This window comes from Phocoena phocoena, chromosome 18, assembly GCF_963924675.1.
Source record: "Phocoena phocoena chromosome 18, mPhoPho1.1, whole genome shotgun sequence".
NCBI lineage: Eukaryota > Metazoa > Chordata > Mammalia > Artiodactyla > Phocoenidae > Phocoena > Phocoena phocoena.
Window position 1 is genome coordinate 8626854 of NC_089236.1, and position 22529 is coordinate 8649382.

General features: G+C 42.0%; 1 protein-coding gene across 2 annotated transcripts in view; it reads left to right on the forward strand.

Moving 5' to 3' along the window:
- Positions 1 to 22529, forward strand: part of FRY (FRY microtubule binding protein) — a 251865-nt gene that overhangs the window by 165217 nt on the left and 64119 nt on the right. For both annotated transcript variants that reach the window (XM_065896299.1, XM_065896300.1), the window contains exons 30-39: positions 1709 to 1808; positions 2123 to 2294; positions 6400 to 6656; positions 7107 to 7253; positions 8672 to 8840; positions 9803 to 9893; positions 15206 to 15288; positions 20240 to 20390; positions 20945 to 21048; positions 21820 to 22005. In XM_065896299.1, the coding sequence (XP_065752371.1) occupies positions 1709 to 1808; positions 2123 to 2294; positions 6400 to 6656; positions 7107 to 7253; positions 8672 to 8840; positions 9803 to 9893; positions 15206 to 15288; positions 20240 to 20390; positions 20945 to 21048; positions 21820 to 22005 (1460 nt within the window). The remainder of the gene's footprint in view (positions 1 to 1708; positions 1809 to 2122; positions 2295 to 6399; positions 6657 to 7106; positions 7254 to 8671; positions 8841 to 9802; positions 9894 to 15205; positions 15289 to 20239; positions 20391 to 20944; positions 21049 to 21819; positions 22006 to 22529) is intronic.

A 22529-nucleotide genomic window follows, 5' to 3' on the forward strand; every position in this document is an offset into this window, starting at 1 on the left:
TCCAAATTAGCCTGGCCATGAAATGATCTATTGTGAGGTGTCCAAGAGGCTGATAGCACTGTGGATAAGTCTTTGAATTCTTTGGAGTCATACAAATCCAGGATGGAATCTAGACTCCACCACTTCTCCCTAACCTTTGGCAAGTACTTAACTTCTTTAAGCCTCACAAGCTTGTTGTGAAGATTAAATAACAAATCTAGATGAAGGACTTGGTACAATAACTAGCACAAAGTAAGCACATCATAACATAAGGGTTATCCATTGTTTATCATCATCCTCACCACCATTATTTGGGGGCTTTGCCCAGTTTCTCACCTAACACATCAACCTCATGCATTTTCGCTCACTTAAAATTAAAGTTCTAGAAAAGCAGTCATTTGGGAGTGCTAATTGGTAAAGCCACTTTGGAGGGCAATATAGCAGTGTCTACCAGAATTTTAATGTGCCCTTTGACCCTGCATGACCTCTTCTAGAAATCTGTTCTAAAGAAATTCTTGCACATGTGGTGTTTGTGGTATTATCATAGTGAAAAAATTGAAAGTAACCTTTAAATGTCCATCAACACATGTCAAAGTTTGGCTTCCCCAGGAAGCAAGACTCTGAGGTGGAGATTTGAGTCCAGGAAATTTATGAGGTAATGCCCTTGAGATCAACATCTGTGGGGAAGTGAGGGAAACAGGACTGGGCAGAGGAAAGAAACCTCAGCCAATCCCACAGGGGTGCTCCTGGGGAGTAGGCCTGACGTTGGCCTAGGCAATTCCCAGAGGGCTGTTCAGCCAGAGGTATCAGACTGCAGCACTCTAGTGGGAGACTGAGTGCCTCAGTCCTGAAGGGGGGTCTAGGTGGCACACCACAGCATCCACTACAAGAGTGGTTATTTACGGTACGTCCATACGGTGGAACACAGGCCAGCTACTAGAAAGCCTGAGCCTCACTGTCCAGTGAAAAGGCGAATCCCCAAACAATACATGTAGGTAGTATAATTACATTTATGTTTAAAATTCTGTGTAACGGGGGAGAGGTATTTTCATATATAACCTTTTAAAATGGTGTTGTCTCTGCACCATGCTCCCCCTTCCATGGCCTTGCTAACAATTACCATGTCTCTTGGCGCCTCAGGGCTTAGTTTACTTGTTTCCTCCTTCAAAAAGCCTCCTCTAACTCCAAGTCTGATGTAGGTGTCCCTTGTCGGGATTCTGTTTCATGCTGTGGATAATCCCACCACAGCTCATCATAACTATAGTTTGTCTCCCTAACTAAACTGTAAGGGGGAGGGCACCAGCCTTACTAACTTAGTATCATCTGTACTTTGCAGTCGTTTCTGATAGATGTTTGGTGTTTAATAAATTTAGATAGATTGAATGAAAATAGTAAGTCAGTGAGCTGTTGAGAAATTTAGACATATTGTCTTCTTCTTTTCCTCTTGCATTTGGTTTTCATTGAAATCTGTTTGCAGTAGATAGACTTTTGTGTTCATTTATCCTGGTGTGACTATATTCAGTTTTAACCCAAAATAGAGCTATTTCCCTTCACCTGCTAATAAACAGCAAAAGAATGAGGGGGGTGGGGGAATGGCCACATGGGCTTGGGAATGTCTTTAGTAAGTGTGACCGAGGTCAGTGTGCCATCTAGAATTTTGAGAGGTAATGATTTATGAAGATTACTAGCCAGGCTGTCTCCTAAACTATGCTGTTTATTTTTTTTTTAGGAACTATCCCTTTGACATAGTGACATTGTTAAACCTCGTTCTGTTCAAGGCTTCTGACACCAACAGAGAGATTTATGAAATCTCCATGCAGCTCATGCAGGCACGTATCATTGACTACATTGAAATTTCCATCCTCGAGCACAGAAAATAGAAATGGTAGTTGATCTACTGGATTGCTATTTATTGATACGTATTTATTTATTTCTGCATATCACCGGTGGATATGATGAGTGAGAAAACAATTACATAATCTTCTGTAAACATAGGAAGCAGCCGATGCTTTACCTTTAATACAATATTAAAATATTCGTTCATTAGTTTTTATTACAAAACTTTATTCAATATAAATACTCCTGAGATAGCAAGCCAATGTTTTTTCATACTGTTTATTACTTTCCTACTACTCCTTTATAGATCCTTGAAGCAAAGCTTTTTGTGTACTCGAAGAAAGTAGCTGAACAAAGACCTGGAAGTATTCTCTATGGAACACACGGCCCGTTGCCGCCCCTGTACAGTGTGTCACTAGCCCTCTTGTCGTGCGAACTGGCCAGGATGTACCCCGAGCTCACTCTCCCTCTCTTCTCAGGTACCATGTGATCGTCAGTCATGACATGTGTGATCATTTCTGCTCTAAGTGTTCTTACTTTTTAAATTCTAGTGTAATTTAGAATCAAAATTATTGATGCTAAATTTGTAGCTCAAAATTACTCTGGGCTAAGTTCAGTTACATATAAAAGTAAATTTAGAATATCTTTAAAACAGTGTATTTATCTAAAATAGTGTAGGTATAAATAAACATAGGACAAATGTGAAGATGCTTAGATGAATCATAATACTTTACATACACTGTGTATGTAAAATTTCCCAAAGAAATTAAATATGGGTGGTATAACTTCTAATACAAATAATTGCTGTAAGTTGTTTTTTGGCGGTGGTGATGATGGTATTTTGTAGCTTGAATGTTACATGTATCAGTAGCTTGAATGCTACATGTATCAGTTGTTGAGAGTTTGAATCGGGGCACACCTTTACGAGTAATCTTTGTGAATCATGTTTTGGAAAATCCATTTATCTGAAACAGACTTAGTCACATCCTTGCATTGTGCCTGAAACAGTGGAAGGACTCAAGGAAAACCTTTTTGATAAATTAATTTTCTTCTTGGAAAACTAAAATTTATTTTTATTCACTTCAACCAAGATTTGAGTGCCACCTGTATGCCAGGCACTGTGATTGGATCCTAGGAATACGGAGGTGAATTAAACAGTCTCTCCCATCAAAGTTTCATTGTCTAGTAATAAATCTGTGCAATCATATGATTATGGTACAATTTTTAAAAAGCACATTCTCTGTATGAGATGGAAGATCAGGGAGTAATCAGTTACTGGGCCAGGAGTATCAGAAAAGACTTCCCAGAGAAGTTGATGTCTGAGCTGCAATTTGAAAGAAGAGTAGACATTTGCAAAGCAGATGAATAGTTGACATTGCAGTTGGCAAGCAGACGGCATTACAGGCCAAGGAAATATCATCCACATTGGCTTAGAGGCATAAAATACAACGATGCATTTGAGAGATTATGTAGTAGTCAGTTTGGCTAATACAACATGCAGGGAAGGGGGAAAGTTTGAGATGGTCACAGACAGGCAGAGAGGCAGAAGTCAATCTTGGAAGGCCTTGTATTGTACCCTAAGGAGTTTGTAGGCCAGTGACCACATACGTGCTCCTTGAAACCCCTCAGAAGCCTGTGAACAGGAAGGGCATCCAAGCGAGCTGCTTGGATTTTGAAAGCCACTCATCAGTTTCAAGCAAGAAGAGAGGGGACGAGATCAGAGTGCATTTTAGAAAGACTGACTGCAGTGTGGTGAATGGATTAGAGAACATCCAATCTAGAGAGAAGAGACCAGTTGAGAAATGATGACAGTAGTCCAAGGAGGAAATGAAGCGGACCTGAACTCGGACAGCCCAGTGAGAGCAGAGGGGAGAGACCAGAGTCAAGAGCTACTGGGCGGAGTGCACAGAAGGGAGTGCCTAGTGCCATATCTGGGAAATGGGTGGTGATAACCCCACCTGGAGAGCCGACTGGGGGAGAAGAGGAGGGTCAGGCCAAGGCAGAGATCATGAGCTCTGTTTGGGCTATTGAGTGTAGGCGTCTGTTGGACATCCTGAGTGTAGACAGGCCAGGGTCAAGGGAAGGCCAGCGGTAGTGACTCACGGAAGACCAGAGGGGTCAGAACCATGGGAATGAATGAGGTCCTGAATGGAGAGCGTACAGAGTGAAAGAAAGAACCTGGACCCCCAAATTCTAAGGACCAGGCCAAGGAAGGGCGAGGGAGCAGAGAGGGAAGGGAGGCATGTTTATAGAAGGAGAGCACCTAGGTGTGTTTTATGGAGACCTAGAGAAGACAGGACTTAGGGAGACGGATTGGAGCAGTCCACATTCCTATAGATCCCAGGAGATAAGGTCTAAAGATTACCCTATGGATTGCACAATTCATTGGTAACTGTCGGTAGTTTCCATGGAGAAGTAGCGGCAGAAGCCAGATCTCAGGGGCTTGGCTAAAAAGAAGCAGAAAAAGAGAGGATGGGGCTATAGTAGGATGCAGAGTCAGAGGATGAGCGAGACTCGAGCTTGTTTCTTGGCTGAGAGGGAGAAGCCCGTAAAGAGGGAGAGACTGACAACTGGGGAGAGAGAAGATAAACAGTCCAGCAAATTTAATAAGAAAAGAAGCTCATGTAATGAGTTGCAAGTTCAAGCTAAATTTTCTGTCAAGAACTGACCTTTTGGCTATTTTGATTTATGAGGAATAAGTTGTTAAAAATAACATGGAAAAATGAGGTTTTAATAGATTCCTCGCTTTTGTTTATACTGCCTTTACCATTAAAAACCCTGTGGTGAGATTTTTACTGCCTGTAATTTCAAATGACTTAATTCCTTGTACGTAGCCAGGCCAGTTGTTCAGGTCTCTCCCAAAAGCCAGCAAATGTATACGGGATCCCACAGACATTGTCTCACAGTTTATTTAATTTGTTTCTAAAGAGGTGAATGAGGGGTTGTTCGTGTGCCATGGCATTTTTTTTTCTCTTTTCCCTTTAAAACATCTCTAAAAATCCAGGCCCTGATCTAGGTGCCTGGGATACCACAGACAGACATCCCCGCCCCTTTGGACCTTATGTCTGACAGACAAGATAAAATAAACATAAATAAGCAAATTATTTATAAATTCTATAAATATAAAGCTATAAATACAAATTTATTTTACATAAATGAGTAATATGGTAGAAGGTGCTTATTGCTACGTAGATTTTTATACCGCTGTTGAAAAACGACAGGTATTCTTAAAGCAGTTGTCCCTCTGATTGGAAAGGTTTATTTCTCTCCAAAGTCCCAATAAAATTTTTGTGTCATAAAAATCCATGGTATCAGTCATCACATTCATGTAAGTTTAGAAATTAAGTAAATTTTGACATTTTGACCTGTGTGAAACGTAACAGCATAACATGTCTGATTGTGCACAGAATTAAGTATATTCTTATTCTTCAAAGTAAAAAATTGTCATTTTAATTTCAGGAAAAGGGCCAAATCAATTAAAGCTCCTGGGGATGCGGTGGATTATCTCGGTATAATTCCTGGCATCCATGTTGTTCTATTGTGTAGCAGGCATGAGCCCTCGAAATGAGATTACACGCCTCGCCGGATGATAGCAAATGCATCAGGCCAAGCTTTCTAATTTCCCTTAGGATAAAACAGTTTCTTCCATAAATATTAGAAATAGGAGATGACTTAGAACTTGCAGCATATACATAAAGCTGTGCTTTTATTTCTATAGAAAGCTTATTCAGATTGTAAAATTAAATGCTGCTGGCAGTGAAACAATGTAAAAATGCTATCAGAGGAAGTAATGGTGAGATGACCGGGCTGGTCATATAGTTTTACCCTTTTGACTCCTTATTTCATAAAACAAAGCGTGGCATTGAACGCACACTTGCCACATAGTTGGCAGTTCTCAAGTAGACACCACGGACATGAGTCCACATACTGGGTTTGTTCTTCCTGGAAGTTTGCATTTCACTTTTTAACAGCTAATGCTTCATGCAAGGCACTTTGTAAAATATAGGCATAGTTGAAAGGTCAGTCATTGTTATAATAATCGTAACTGCTGTTTATTAAGAGCCTACTGGATGACAGGCGCTGTGCTGTGAGTATATTATACACATCATGATGGTATCTCTTAATCCTCACAGTTGCCCAAGGCAGGACCTGATGGGCCCCATTTTACAGATGAGGAAACTGAGGAACAGAGAGGTTAAAGAACTATCCCAGAATCTCATGCAGCTAATAGGTTGAGGAAATGGGATCTGGTCACATGTCCTTCTGATTCCCAGTCCCCTGTTTTGTCCACCCTAACGTACCTCTTCCACTAGCAGTCGATCTGAATCCAGGGGGTCTTCCATCCCATCCCACCAAGCCTGTGCTCTCCCTGCCGTGCTCTCACTTTCCTCCACGGAGCACCTGCTGAGAAGTGAGGGGCTTGAGGACAAGCCTCAGTTGTAAGATTGTATGGCCTTGGGGAGCTGCTGTAAATGAAAATGCTGTGTACACGGAGGGCTCTGTTGGATCTGTCAGTTGCTGTTCATCTTTCGGTTTAGTTTGATGGGATGACATGGCTCTCGGTCACTGCCCTTCCCTCTGTAGAGGTCAGCCAGCGGTTTCCCACGACGCACCCGAACGGGCGTCAGATCATGCTCACCTACCTGCTGCCCTGGCTGCACAACATCGAGCTGGTGGACAGCAGGCTGCTCCTCCCAGGCTCGAGTCCCAGCAGCCCAGAGGACGACGTCAAGGACCGGGAAGGAGAGGGGACGGCTTCTCAGGGGCTGAAAGGCAATGGCTGGGGCTCCCCGGAAGCTACGTCCCTGGTGCTGAATAACCTCATGTACATGACAGCCAAGGTAAACTCCGAGGAATCATGCCTCCATCTGTGCTCCCACATGCCAGGAAACCCGGGATTACACCTGGGGGAAGTGTCATCTACCATTAAAAGTCGCAAAAATAGGGTGGGGTTGGTGGTGGCGGTTTCATAACAGTGTAAACGTGCTTCATGCCACTGAACTGTACACGTAAAAATGGTTAAGATGGGAAACTTTATGTTTATTTTACCACAATTTTAATCGTGGTCCTAATCATCATCATCGTCATCCTAACATTTGAAAAATCATATGAATAAATATCGTGCATTATAAATTCCTAAAAAGTGGCATCTTTCTGATGAATGGCCATTTCCCCCCTTCTTATGATTTGGAGATGACCGTGACCCTTAAAATGACTATTAATCAGACATTTTGCGTCCTCACGTTTTTTCTGTGTGTCTCCCGAGCCGGTTTTTATTTTGTTGGTTACAGTATGGAGATGAAGTTCCTGGACCAGAAATGGAAAATGCCTGGAATGCTTTAGCCAACAACGAGAAATGGAGCAACAACCTGAGGATCACCTTGCAGTTCCTGATCAGCCTGTGCGGGGTTAGCAGTGACACGCTTCTCCTGCCCTATGTGAGTGCCCCTCTGATGTTCAGTGCTCATTATTGTGCCGGTGGTTCCATCAGCGGTTTGCAAGTCGGAATGTGCTCTTTGCTCCAAGTAGAATAGAGATGTCAGATTTCATCCGTCACGCTAATCTCCTGTGAGCTTTCTAGATATTACATAAAAGTTCCCTTCTGCCCCTCTGAGATGCGGACTAGTGTCCTAGTGACACCTCTGTCATCCCCTTTCTAAGACTTTGGACACGGAAACCTATGAATTTAGGTGTAGACATTTTTCTAACAATTATCTAAATCTGTATTCTAGAAACATTAGACCCACCCGTTATGTAAGAGAAACTAGGTGACACATTATATTTTTGCTAATAAAGTGTTTCATGTTTACATCCTGATGCTCTTAAAACAATAAAAATGGAGAATCTCCCAGTTTGTCTCTTCAAAGGCAGGTGGTAAGAGAGAGAAAGAAGCAAAGAGAAATCCTACTGAGATTCCCACCATTTAGTGTTTGTATTTAAAGATGAGGTGATCAACAAAACCATGTTTACAAAAACATGTTTAAAACCATGTCGACAAAAACATGTTTAAAACCCTGACTCAGGGGCTTCCCTGGTGGCGCAGTGGTCGAGAGTCCGCCTGCCGATGCAGGGGGCGCGGGTTCGTGCCCCGGTCTGGGAAGATCCCACATGCCACGGAGCCGCTGGGCCCGTGATCCATGGCCGCTGAGCCTGCGCGTCCGGAGCCTGTGCTCCGCAATGGGAGAGGCCACAACAGTGAGAGGCCCGCGTACCTAAAAAAAAAAAAAAACCCTGACTCAGTTGGCATCTGTGTGCTGGTTGCTTTTCTGAGAGATTTTGTGCCTGCCTGCTGTTCTGGGCCACATCAGCCGCATTACAGCAGATTCCGTGCCTCAGGTTTGGGGGCTATGGTGACGCAGAGCTTTAGTCCAGGGTTATTTTTACAACTTAAAGCTATGCAAACAGCTCAGACTCATTTGTTTCTTGGGTAGCAGGAGACTGAGTTTTTGGTTTTGTTTTTTTTTTTTTAACAGAAACAGCTAGCAGTTTTCCCCCCATGGTTCTGTATAAATAAAATACTTTCTCAAGGTAAGACCTTACATGGCAAGTTTTTAGTTTAGATAGAATCATGTTTAGCCCACAAGTTATCCCCAAAGTAACTCCTGTAAACTCAGCCATGAGGGAAGGTAAGACCTTTAACCACACACTCCTATCAGATGTGCATGTGAAAGGAGGTGAGTTTTAACCCAGACACTTGACTCCTCCTGGGAGAGGAGGAGGCTCCATAAGGGTGAGCGCTTCTGGGGGGATGAAGTGGTCAACAGAATGAATGGGTTACCATCTCCGCTGTCGACAGCCTAACATTCTTGCAGGCGTGCTCTGGAAAACATCCTTTGTGTTCTGTTTTTCATCTCAGATTAAAAAGGTGGCCATATACTTGTGCCGTAATAACACCATTCAAACCATGGAGGAGCTTCTGTTTGAGCTACAGCAGACGGAGCCGGTGAACCCCATCGTCCAGCACTGTGACAACCCGCCCTTCTACCGCTTCGCGGCCAGCAGCAAGGCCTCGGCAGCAGCCTCCGGTAGGGGACAGGCAGCTGGGTAGACACCTTGTCGTGGAGCTCTGGATTTACCTTTATGTAGAGCATTGAAAGGATATGAGTGTGTGTTTGTTACTTTCTCTTATTCCTACATATGCACTCATTTAAAAGATGGCTTAAGGGTAGCTGAGACTCTTAGGGCCTTGTCTGATTAATGAAATGATTCTGTAAGAATAACCAATAGTTGGGAGCCAGGGACTCATATGCGCAGAGCTTCTTGCTTTGGGCTGAGCTTAGAGTGGACACTAGTCATTTAGGTATCTCATTTCTGGACCTTCCTTCTCGTATCGATGGAATTCTCTTGGCTAATATTCTCCCAGGGTTTACTAAAATGCCCCCTGACCAGTGTTATCACTTTCGATAAATTGGTCTCTGAGCATCGTTTTATGAAATATATACCACCCTCCTCAAATTCCTTGATGCTTTCTTCCTTTCAATTCACCTAACGCTGTAACTACCTTCAAACCTCTCTCCTCCTCTGGTCTCTTCTGCCCTCCGTGTGTTCGCGTCCTGCTGCCAGAGCAGTGTTCTTGCAAAGAAGCAGTGGCCTAGGGATCAGAAGCTCTAGGAACTTGGAAATGCTTCACTAACGTTCGTTTATTAACTCCTGGACCCAGAAATGCTAAAGGAGCTAACAGCAGGGCTGGCCACTATAAATAAGCCTGTTACCTAAGCAGCCAGGAAGAAAGGGATTCAAGAATGTTGTAGCCTCGCTTTATAAGAGAGTTGAGGAATTTGGTCTGACCGTAGCAGATGTCTGGGATTCTCCATTGCAGTGGGGCAGGCTTGGAAGGTTGTTTAGAATGTCTGAGATTCTGCAGAAGATGTAAGGAATCTCACAAACAGATTTTACAGGAAATCCTTTCCTGGAATTACTTGAGACTTGAGCTTGACCCCAGCGCAGGTATTTCTTTCTAAGTGTTGCTCTTTAATCCCATCTACAGGAACCACCTCCAGCAGCAACACAGTGGTTGCTGGCCAGGACGGTTTCCCAGACGCTGAGGAAAGCAAGATATTGAAAGAATCTGATGAGAGGTTGGTGCACAAATTTGGTTTAACATCCAGCTTAACTTTCAGCAATTGTCTATACAAAGCATTAGCAAAATTTGTGGGGCTTCGTAAATTTTACACACACACACACACCACACACACACGCACGCATCCTTCTTTGTTTTTTAGAAACACAGATTGACTTTCAGACTCCACTCTGTATATCCCTAAAGATAACAGTTTCCTGCTGAGCAATGCCAGAGGAGAGAAAGATTAAGAGAGGTGTTGTTCTGGTGGCTGAAGCCTACTTACCCCAGGGCTTAAGAAAAGCCACAAGTTGTTCTGCTAGTGGGCACAGACCATCTGGAGTTAGAGGGAATTTCCACGTGAAATGTTCAAATCTGGGTCTTGAATAATTTCTTAGAGACAGAGTAGTTATCTCGGGGTGAATTCTGTGAAACGTCACCATTGTTCTTTTACCTGTACTCTGTCACATCTGGGTTAACCAAGAACACTGTCTAAAAGAAGTCTCAATCCCCTTCCTGTTGGCTCTTTAATGGTAATATTTCTCTTGTTCGTATTTCTGCCTCCACGTTGTCTAGGAGCTACCCATAAATAAGCAAAATCTAGATCACCATTTCCTGCAGTTGGTTGTGAAGAGCAGAGAGACAAACCAAGAGAGATAACAGGACTGAAATTTGAAAATTAAAATGAGAATGATCCTCATGGTGTTGAAAACTCCTTAGGTTGAGTATTTTCTAGTGAAAAATAATGGGGAGCCCTTTCACTTAAGAAATTAATGACAAGGATGAGATATTCACAAATTCATACTGGAGAAAATTTAGTGGATCAAATAATGAAGATAATTCATTTAGCCTAAAAAGCCCCTAGATGCTTCGTGACCATCCTCAGGATTTCACCCTGTACACGAGAATACAGCAGGGGCTACAGGTGGAGGATTACCTGACATGGGGCTGGAGTTCTGAAAGTTCTTTCTCTAATTGAGGCATTTATCAGATTCCTCGACGTGCTGATTACTGGCTGGCTGCACTGCTTTTAGGCAGATGCTTATCCTGTGAGCTTGCCTTCAGATCAAATGCTCTAACTCAGTAGGTCATGAATTATAGACCTTTTCCTTTACAGTTCTCTAATAAAGGCCTTTCTTGCTCAGAAATGGATAATTTTCATACTCTATGCATCAATGACAGTACAAGATTATTAATTAACGTGTTACTTTTTCATCTATATTTGCCAGTACCTTCTTTGGAAAACTCCCTCATGGTAAAAAAAAAAAAAAAAAAATTCTCTAAAGATATTTCTACTTTCTGGTGGGAGTGTAACATTCTTATCATTTAATGTGTAGTCTGAAGTTTTCATCTTAATTGTATTAAGGGTAGAAAGGTGATACATTTCCATACATTAACATCTCGTTACAAAGGCCCCTTTAGGACCAGAGTTCTGAGTGTCCTGCCTAAATTTTTAGTGGTAGCCTTTAAAATGAAGAAGCCAGAGAATATCTGTACTAGGCTTTCTTGTTTATCTCTTGCTTTCCTGCTCTATCACCACATCTCTGTTGGCCATTACAAAGCCTGATGCTACCCACATTTTTACATACGTGTGCACATCTGTTATTTCATACTGACTATATCTGTTTATCTACCTATAGGTAGGTTAACTGGTCATATTTATATATATGATCATACCTATATGAATGTTCTATCACAAAGGATACTATCATTCCATTGACCCTATATTCCGCCTATGCTATTTCTCTAATATAGTCTGTCTTTTCTTTGAAGGTAGACTGTGCCCTCAGCCTAAAGTATCCTTATTCTCTGCAATCTGCTTACCGCCTTCCTCCCTGTCATGCTGATGTATAGATACGTGTAAGCATACTTGTGTCTCAACCACTAGATTTTCATTCTTAGAAAACAGATTGTGTAGCTCTTATACATATTTCTATCCTCAGTGATTACCTTACTGTGCTGCATATAGTAATCATTTCTTAAAATGTTTATTCAGTATGTGAATGAAAATTGGAGAAACATCACAGCCCCAGAGGTGGATAAGCTATCCAAACACCCTCCAGCCCCCCTTTCTCCCTCCCTCTTACTAACCCCATTACACAAGACAGTTGTTTACTCTGTTCTTTACATCCTTCTAGACAAAGAGCCTACAGAGATAATCTTGGTCACAAATACCAATGACCTGGCTGCTGTGTGACACAATTCCTGGGGGTACCAGTCACCAGAATGCATTGTTGGGCTCCAGGGGGCACCATGGAGTTGTGCAAAGCGGCAGCCCTGATGCCATGTCCTTTACAACTAGTTAATCGTTCTTAGATATAATTCAGAAATATTTAATAATACCATACCTACTGACATAAAGTTTAGATAACTTACAGTTAAACCAGGGTAAAAGAATGAGTCAAGCTAAAAGGAAAGTAAGATAGTTATGTCAAAAGTCCTAAAGAGAACTACTAAAAGTTAATATTAACCTAACATTGAGTTCCTCAATAGTCAAAGTAAGAAAAGAAAAATAGAGCAAATTTTGTAACTTTCAGTACATCAAAAAGTAAACAAGCAAAAGCAATTCATCGGAAGCTACTAAATAAGTGGCTCTAAGAAGTATTTATCATCTAGTTTTTAAAATGAAACAATAAAGTGAACACATATTTTTAATTAAAATAACAGTTGGTAAAATATGCAGAAACAAACCGTTTAAGTATTTTTAATACATCAACCATTGATAAAAGCCACGAAAGGATTGTTCATAAGGAACTAAAAGCAATAAACTTCAGCTATGTAAGTTTCTGGTGATCTGTGTTGATACAGGGGTAGAGATTAGTAACCCACAGAAAGTTGTGTAAGAATTAATTTGAGCAAAATCAGCAAGAGAAAATTTAGGGAAACACTTTGTGCTTCTCGTTTTTCTCTTAGCAGAGCTATTCTTATGATAACATTTCTAAGACATGTACCTTTATATTAAAAGACTGTTCAGTCTACTTAGTCCTTGAAATTCCTCTAGGACCTAGACCCAAAATTATTTTCTTCAACCCAGGAAAGCAAATGAACACAGCAGATTTTAGTCTTGGGAATCAGTTTTTTACCTTTTCTTTTTGCCAAGTGTACACTTCCCTGCTCTGTGGTTTCAACCTTCTCTAGAATAAGGAGAATAGTCTGGAAGGGGCTTGCTCCTCCCCTTCATCTTGGCATCATAAACGCCTCCTAGCAATCCTTTAGATCTATCTCAAAAGGAAAAGAGAAGAATTGACATCCTTTCTATAATTCTTCCCTGCCTGGCCTTCCCGAGCACGATTGTAAAACCGATGTATATCACAATTCTTGAAGAGCTAGGAAGCCTGCAAAGCTCTCTGTCCTGTGGAAATCTCCAGATGTGGAATTCTTTCATCACCCTGTTTTTATTCCCTGTTGAATGATGTCTGGGCTCTGCATATGCTGTTTATATCTTTGCATTTATCAGCATAAATATGATTGTAGAACTTCTTCAGAAGGTAATAGGTTTGTCACTTTTCCAATTTCATAAGTACCAGTTAGACAATTACGTGGCCTGATTTATATGAAAGTAAGCAGATGTCCTCCATCTTCTGTTTTATGGATTCACAAATTAATAGCCCAAAAGATAAGAGAATGAAGAATATTTGAAATACAAAGTTACTGGGAGAAAGGTGGCTTGTCAGGACCAAAAAAAAAAAAAAAAAAAAGCTGCTGCACATATCTACAGAGTGAATAAAACCACAGGCTTTATACTCAATACATTTCTATATTCAGAAATTTCAAATCATCGTTGCAGTGTTCTGAGGTTATACCCTGGGACGAGGTAGCATCTAATGGTACATCCAGTACATTTTCCTGAAATATCACTGTTTCTCCACACATTGATGAGGACGGCTATAGCCGTGTATTTTCTAGTGTTCCAGAGGGAAGTAGAGTGTTGATCTGCTATCAGTTAGGATGGAACACCCAGTCAATAATGTAGACAAAACCCACTTTGTATCATTTTATGTAAAGTAAATATAGACGTACCATTTCACCCACACTTACCCTCATCCACACCCTTGCCTGACCTTATAGCTCTTTAGATGGTAAAAATGCTATTGATCTGTAAGTTTTTGGTGCCCTAAAAAGGCATTCTAGAAATCCAAGGTAGAGGTATAATAATTAATACCTTATAGTTGGATGGCGACTTGGAGTTTTGGAAATTCTCACATCATTTCTTTTGATTCCCACAGCAGTCCCAACAAAAGATTGGGTGAAATAAATGGTGAGGTGTTACTATTATTCCTTTTTGGCAGGTGTGGAAACAGGGTCCCCAAGGAGGTAAAGGACTTGCTCAGGGTCACCAAGCTAGTGAGCGAGAGCTCAGCCTGAGATCGCGTCCCCCCCTTCTTGGAGGCAACACGGCAATAAAAGCATCCCTGTACTGCCACCTTCCTCGGCCTGACACTGGACAAGTTGCTTAGCCTCACTCGGCCTGTTTCCTCATTTGCAAAGTAAATGATGCTTATCTCAAAGTTGAGTGAGTGAGATTAAATGAGTTAATGTATGTGAAGTTATTATACTTCAACCCTTTTTTCCCTTTTTTTTTTTTTTTTTTGATTATTTCTTAAGCCACAAGAGAGACCAGACAGAAAGAGTCCCTCTGGTTATATCATGCCTCAACTAGCACCTTTTCCTAAAAACACTTTAAGGAAAACTTTAAAGCTGGTTAAGTCCAAAATTCGTTATGAAACTATTTTTGTTTCCAACTATTTCCAATTCTGTCTCCTTTCACTTATTCAATCATTCAGTAATTATTTCTTGAACACCTCCCATATGCCAGGTTACCATGTGAGTAAAGGATTCATGTTATTCGGTATGATGCCCATTTTATTTCCAAACAAATGTTATAATTTTCTAGTTTAACTCAAATATTAGTCTTGAAATGTTTCTTTTCAAGGTTTGAACTTGTGCTCCTGAGCAAGAGTGACCACTGGCCCTCTCGCGGACAAAAGGAATGTTTGGTGTACACTTTTTTTTTTTTTTTTTTTGCGGTACGCGGGCCTCTCACTGCCGTGGCCTCTCCCGTTGCGGAGCAACAGGCTCCGGACGCGCAGGCTCAGCGGCCATGGCTCACGGGCCCAGCCGCTCCGCAGCATGTGGGATCTTCCCAGACCGGAGCACGAACCCGTGTCCCCTGCATCGGCAGGCGGACTCTCAACCACTGCGCCACCCACTTTTTACAGTATTCTTTTAGGAAAAGGATCATGAGAACTAGCTGCCCCAAAATAGTATGTTTTTCTGTGTCACAGCACAAACCCACATGTCAGTATCTCACGACGGTTCTTGTATTTGAAGGTTCAGTAACGTCATTAGAGCCCATACCCGCCTGGAGTCGAGATACAGCAATAGCTCTGGAGGATCGTACGACGAAGATAAAAGTAAGTACCAACAGGCTGGGGCGGGGGGTCAGATGGAAGGCAAAGGGTTGGAGAATAGAAAATGAGTATTTTGATTAGTCTTGTTCTAACCACTAAAAAGGGGCCCATAAGTATTAAGTAACTACTTAATCCAACTATGTAGATGGGCAAGTCAGCCTCTTAAAAGTAAAAAGAAGCCAAGCAGTGCATGAATCAAAGCTGTTAAAACTTCAGGCTACTACCTAAAGACATATTTTTGTATTCTTGGCCCTTTTCCTTGGTAATGCAGTTGGGGAAAGGCTAGTAAGAAATGGTCTCATGAGAAAACAAAGGTTTCCATTCAATTTATTGACCTGTCTTGGGAGTGGATTTAACCTTTAAGCCTTGTGAGTCAGCTCACCCAGGATAGATTTGTTTTCACATTGAATATCTCAACGGCACAGTCTCAGTGGCCAAGTGAAAACCTTGCCAGACTGGGAGATAAAATTATCACAGAAATTTCATTGTACCTTGGGACGTTGGAAAAACCAAAAAGGTCAATGCATTCATTAATTTTGTTTAAGCCCTGGACAGGTTGTGTAGATACTCAGAAGGTGATGGGTATTACTTGTTCACAAGTTACAGAAATTCTGGAACCAAAGAACACTCCCAGTGACATTTAGGTATGCTAAGGAAATCGGTAAACTATCTGGTAGAACTTATTTGTCTATTTTGGTGGAAATCGTAATATGATATGTCATGAGTTAGGTTCATTTTGTAAGTCAGTGCACTGGGCCTTTGTAGTGGTTGTTTTGAGTTGTTTTGTTCTTATGGGAAATGTGCAGAGCGGGGTAAGAGCTTAGCAGTTCTAATGACACCACATTTCAGTTGCCCTTACTTTACTCCTTAATGCAGATATAGATAGGCAATTCTCCGCCATTCAAAATACCAATTGGAGGAATGTCTAAAATCCATATATATTGCCATACTTGGGTTAAGTTTTAACTATGTCCCTATAAAACCTTTTTCTAGAAAGGTCAGTATGAGATTGGGGGGGAAAAACAAAAAAGCTATTTGCATTTTCCCTCCTTTCTGTGCCCCATCAAGGGGCTCTGCCATCCAGACACCAAACAGTTGAATCTAGGCAGGACCAGATTTTATAGATGAGGAGAGCAGTACTGGAGGAATGGAGTTGTTGGTTCAAGAAAAGTCATCGCTATGCAATATTTGGTGACACAGAATTTGAGGACAGAAAAACTGAATCATGAAAAGGTTAGGCAGTCAAATCCTGACTCCCCCAGAATGTGACGGGCATGATATAACAAAGCAAAGCACTCTGTGACTGTGGATTTTACATTAGGGATATTGTCGCACTTTGGCCAGTTGACTCCTTCAAAGTATATCTCTTTGTTCTGGGTATGGGACCCAGAATTCGGTAGAAAACGCCGTAACACAGTAACAATCATTTTGAAAATACATCTTCAGAGCCCTCTGGTATTAAAACTTCATATTCCTTATGAATTTTAAAATGGTGAATTTCAGGGGATAATTATAACAAAGTAAGCTAACAGTTGTGTCGTTATACAAACTCAGATCACTGACTTTAGGGACAAAAAGAAAAAGTAATAGAAGTGTTTATAAAGGGAAGGAAAGACTACTGTGAATGCAGATAAGGTATAAAGAGTAGTCTAGTATTATCATTATGGCCTCTGTTTTACCCAGAAATGTTTATAAATTTGTCATACCAGCATAAACAGCATTTTAATGGGAAATTTTGGGTACAGAACTTGAATTTAATTGAGTCAGGTGTCAGTAATATTCTTCACAAGGTTACTAATATTAGCTAGGGAAATTGGAGTTCACAGAAAAGTAGTTTGGGTGCTGAGAGCTCAAATCTTCAATTCCTCATTGAAAGAGAAAATGGAATCAAGCTTCTCAAACAGATCCTCATAACAGAAAGTACATAAACTATATGCTAAGATCCTTTCCCAGGCATTCAAGTACTAGAACTTGACTTTGGCTGTCTTGGATGAAGCAGTGTGTCTAATAAGGCACGCATACCCTCAGGACTTTGGTAACTGGGTCCTCCCAGATGCATGTTTGGTTCCAGCTACCCGATGATGGATAGAGTATGCCACGAGAGAAGCAAAGGTTAGCAGGCTCAATTCCAAAACCTTATGGCCAGGCGTCTGGTATATGTTAAGGGCAGTTACTTCCTCCCTGAATTCCTGAGGGTATCAGCAAGGGTGAGAAGAGTGAGAAGGGATCAGGAGAGACCTCGTGGCCCAGGGCTTCATGGTCTGGGTTACCCAAAAATAAGGATGATGTGTACCTCCTAAGTGTATTTTTTATTAAAAAACCATACCACCTTGAGTAAAATGGACAAGCAAACTGATTTAGACCCGGTCTATAAAGCAGTTTTCTACCAGCGTTATGTAAGCTTTTTTTTTTTTTTTTTCAGAACTACTTAACATATCTGGATTATTTTCCAAGGCCATATGCTAATGTCTGTAACCCCACAATAAGGATACAGCTAGTTAAGATGGATAGCAGCTGAGTCCTAGCAGTTTAGGCCTAACTGTAGAAAATCAGTTTTAGGTCAGCTTCATCCCTCGCAGCACATTTTTGCTGACTGGATATATATCTGAGAACATCAGAAACGAAAAACAGCATGTCCTTTCCTAACAGAAATCTCACAAGTTTGGTGTTTTTTTTTTAATTCTTCGGTGTTCTCCCATTTCTGCTCCCCGTTCTAGTTGTGTAGAGTAACTAATTGTTTAGAAGTGCATTTTGCAACTAACTCACCTGGACAGCTATTCAAGGAGGTAGTTTGCCGAGAGTGAGGCACGCGGTAGGTAGTTTACCGAGTGGACTGAGCTGAGTGACTATTATACCTGCTTAAAATCTTTTCTGGGCTAAAAATGTGGCACATTCATGGCACAGAGTGACGGGTTTCTAGTTGCTCATTTGCTTGTGTGTTAGAAAGAGTCAGGAGTCACTTTCTGAGGTGACTCCTGGTCTTAACCCCTGGAGACTCCCTCAGCTCACATCCCAGGAGAAGTGGGCTGTGCTTGGTTCTAGTCCCTGTGTGGGTTTGGAGCCTCAGTTTTCGCCATAGGAGGGCATCCCCTCCATCAGCTCTGCTAACTGTTAAGGCCAGCGTCCTGCACTGGACCAGTGGCATTGAATCAGCTACCTCTCACTACCTTCAGAAGCGCAACCAAGGGCTTCCCTGGTGGCGCAGTGGTTGAGAGTCCGCCTGCCGATGCGGGGAACACGGGTTCGTGCCCCGGTCTGGGAGGATCCCACATGCCGCGGAGCTGGGCCCGTGAGCCATGGCCGCTGAGCCTGCGCGTCCGGAGCCTGTGCTCCACAACGGGAGAGGCCACAGCAGTGAGAGGCCTGCGTACCGCAAAACAAACAAACAAACAAACAAAAAAAACTATATTTTGGAGAAACTGCCTAACGATGTTATAAAAACATCCTTCCTCTTCATACACTAAAGTCTATCCCAGGATTAAGCCAGCTTGTCTGAAGCCGTATGCGTTGATCATATCACGTGGCCCCAAGTGCAGTGGCTTGTCTTGAATGCCACTGGCCTGGGTTGAGAGCAGTATAAAAAATAACTCCATGAAATTTGTTGCTGTGCTTACTTTAAAAATATTTTGTTGAGGAAGTTCATTAATTCATTCAAAATATATATGTACTGATCTCCTACGACGTGCCAGATACTGCTCTGTGTACTAGGAGCAAAATAGAGAAAGTCCCGCTCTCAGGGAGCTTGTGTTAGAGGCAGAGGAGGGGGAAGCCGTCGGCGCTGGGGAATCGGTGCCGCAGGGGAACTGAAGCAGAGAGAGGGAGAGAAAGTGATTGGGGATGGGGTGGATTTTAAATGGAGTGGTCACAGAAATCCTCTGCGATAAAGTGGTACTTGGGCAGAGACTTGCATGAAGTAAAGGAGTGAGCCATGCGGCCATCTGGGGAAGAACACTGCAGCTGGGGGGTGGACGGTAGGTGGACGGCGCCTGGCACGGTCACAGAACAGCAAGAGAGCCAGGGTGACTGGCGTGCAGTGAGCACAGGGGACAGCAGAAGGAGATAAGCCAAGAAACAGGAGAAAGATCTTGTCAGGCCTCAAAGGCCCTGATGGGGCTGCTGGATTTCGTTTTGAGTGTTAAGGGGAACTGCTGGCCAGTGGTAAGCAGAGGAAGGGACTCTGAATGAACTTCTGTTTTAAAAGGAGGACTCTGCCTGCTCTGCAGAGAACAGACTATAGAGGGGCAAGGAGGGAAGCAGGGAGAGACGGTGGGAGCTTAGCCTAGGATAGTAGTGATGGAGGTGGTCGTATCCTAGATTTGTGATGAGGTAGAGCTCACTGAGTAATGTGGATGGTACCAAATTACTTAACCTTAGCGTCCCCTTGATAAAATAGGGATAATAGGTGCCCGTCATTGGGTTATTAATATGTGAGATGCATAGACCAGTACCTGGCATAAAGTAAGCACTCACTATGCTAGTTCAAACGTTGTTATTTTAATTATTACTATCACCACCATCATATCATCATGATTAGAAGTTGGATATGAGGTGTAAGGGAGAAGTCAGGGAGGACTCCAAGGCTCCTGTCCTGAGCGAACTGGAAATAAGGAATCGCATTTTACTGAGATGGAGGAGATCAGAGAAAGAGCGAGTTGTCTCAGTGATGGGAATTCACGTGATGTAATGTTTTTCTTTTTGTGTATCTATATTTTCATATTTTTAATCACTCTATAATGAATCACCATAAATTAGATAGCCAAGAAACAAAGGAATGAAAGAAACTTAATCAAGTAATTCCAACCCATTTGATCATATAATTTCATGCTCACCAAATGGAATGGTTAGAGAGTTATTTTTACAAGCATGAATTTGTAAGTTTCTAAAAAGTCAAGTAGGGAAAATAAAAGCCTCCTCTCCCTGAAACTAAAGCACGCTTGTGTTTCTCACTCTGTAGATGACCCAATTTCTCCCTATACTGGCTGGCTGTTGACTATTACAGAGACCAAACAGCCACAGCCCTTACCCATGCCTTGTACTGGAGGATGCTGGGCCCCCCTGGTGGACTACCTTCCAGAGACCATCACTCCCCGGGGGCCGCTCCATAGGTGAGTAGCATGTACAGGTAGAAGGAAATGATCACTTAACTTTGAATGGACTTTTCTTCCTATGAAAAGAGGGAAAGGTATTCCAGGTCCCATCAAATGAAATGACCTTTGAAATCAGAGGGAACCTGCTGACCTGATCTGCAGCTATCAGCATATTGGCAGAGTCTGGTCAGCCATTAACCAGGGTGCAAAGCTGCCTTGTAGCCCTCTGAATTTTTCCTTGATGTCACCTTGGTATGGGTATTCGTTCCGTTATGCTTTTTAGATTGTGAGCAGCTTGAAGAGAGAGCCCTTGTCTTGTTTCTCTTCATTCCTCAGCTCTTATTGCCTAGTAACTAGTAGAATCCCCATTATGTGAATTAGCTCAACTGAAGTTTCTTCTCCTCATAGAGCTCTGTGCTGTGTCAGAAGTTAAACTCCATTTCCCTGGAATAAGGGCCTTACATAATTCTTCAACAAGGTTTACAAGTTGGATGTAATTGTGACCTAATGATCTATCAGTGTGTTTTCATCCTCTTCAGAAGTTGCATTAATTTCATCATTTCATTGATTAGGTGCAATATTGCTGTCATTTTTATGACTGAGATGGTGGTGGATCACAGTGTAAGAGAAGACTGGGCTCTTCATCTCCCATTGCTACTCCATGCTGTCTTCTTAGGTAAGACTGGAACCAAGAGGAATTCTAGCCAATAGGGTCCAAAACCTACGGAAGTCACCCATAGAGCTTTCCTTTTACATGGACATCCTGCTTTTCCTCATTTCCAAAATATCTAGTCCTTCCGTTTTTCACTGTCTTTCTGTGACATCTCTAAAATTCTAGTTGATCAGTCATTGTTTAAAATTGTACTATCACTACAATGTAGAGCAGTACCTTGCCAGTGCTATTTCTATAAAGATATCCAAAACAGGTTGGGCCTCTTTGTGGGTCTTTGGTTCGACGTGATACATTTTAAGCCATGAGACACAGTCGATGCACAGAGAGAAAGAATGTAGAGCGTGGAGGGCCAAGCACTGAGATTTTAAAATACTCAAGTTGTAGAGCAAAAAAATGGGAAGAGGAACCAGCCAGGCAGGGAGACTCAAAAGTTCAGTTAGAGAGAGAGAGAGAGAAAATTAGAATCTTTCAGTAACAGGGAGATCCAGGGGAGAGAACATCTCAGGAAAGAGGAATGCTAAGCATGTCAGATGCTATGGAGAGGTCAAGAAAAGCCCGTCTATCAGTGCTTTATGAGAACATTTGATTTAAGGAATAAAACATTTTATTTTGCCTAGGACCAGCTTCTTTACGTCGGTAACACAAACAATAACAAAGAAAACTAAACATTCTTTTAACATGTTCCTCCTGGGTATCTTGGAATCTTTACTATCCCTGGAATCTAAACGAGCTGAAGATTTGTTTATGCTAAGAGATTCCACCGTTTTCTTCCAGGTTTGGACCATTACCGGCCTGAAGTCTTTGAACACAGCAAAAAGTTGCTTCTTCACCTCTTGATCGCCCTCTCTTGCAACAGCAATTTCCATGCAATTGCTTCCGTGCTCCTGCAGACTCGAGAGATGGGTGAAGCCAAGACTCTAACAGTGCAGCCAGCTTACCAACCCGAGTATCTCTACACAGGTAACAAAAGAAGGAGTGGCCGGGAACCTGAGACAGAGTTGCAAGTATGAGGATAACTAGAGGTGTCACTGGAGCCTGCATTAACTTCTCGGGTGCTATTACCCACCCCCCAGCTTTCTAAGTGGTAAATGACAGGACTATAAGTATGCACCATTTCACTTGATGTGAACTTACCTCACAGAATCTTTCTTCATTAGTAAATATTTTCCAATATACTTTCTACATTGTTATGATGATTGCTGTTTTCATTAAATATGTTCCTATTGGTACACTGAAAATTAAAATGTCCATTGACCAAGGGCATGAGTCTAGAACACCCGTGGAGGAAGATGCAGAAAAAAGTGACCATCTCCATCACCTCAAGAGCAGGCGTCACCAAGGTGCCAGATGTTTCACTGTGTACCTTCTAGTTCCCTTGAAGGAATCTATTAAATGACTGACTTTTTTCTGGAAGGCACCGTTAGTGGAAGTCTATTAAAAATCATTGCTGTTTTGAAACCAAAAATTTCTTCTTAGAAATGAGG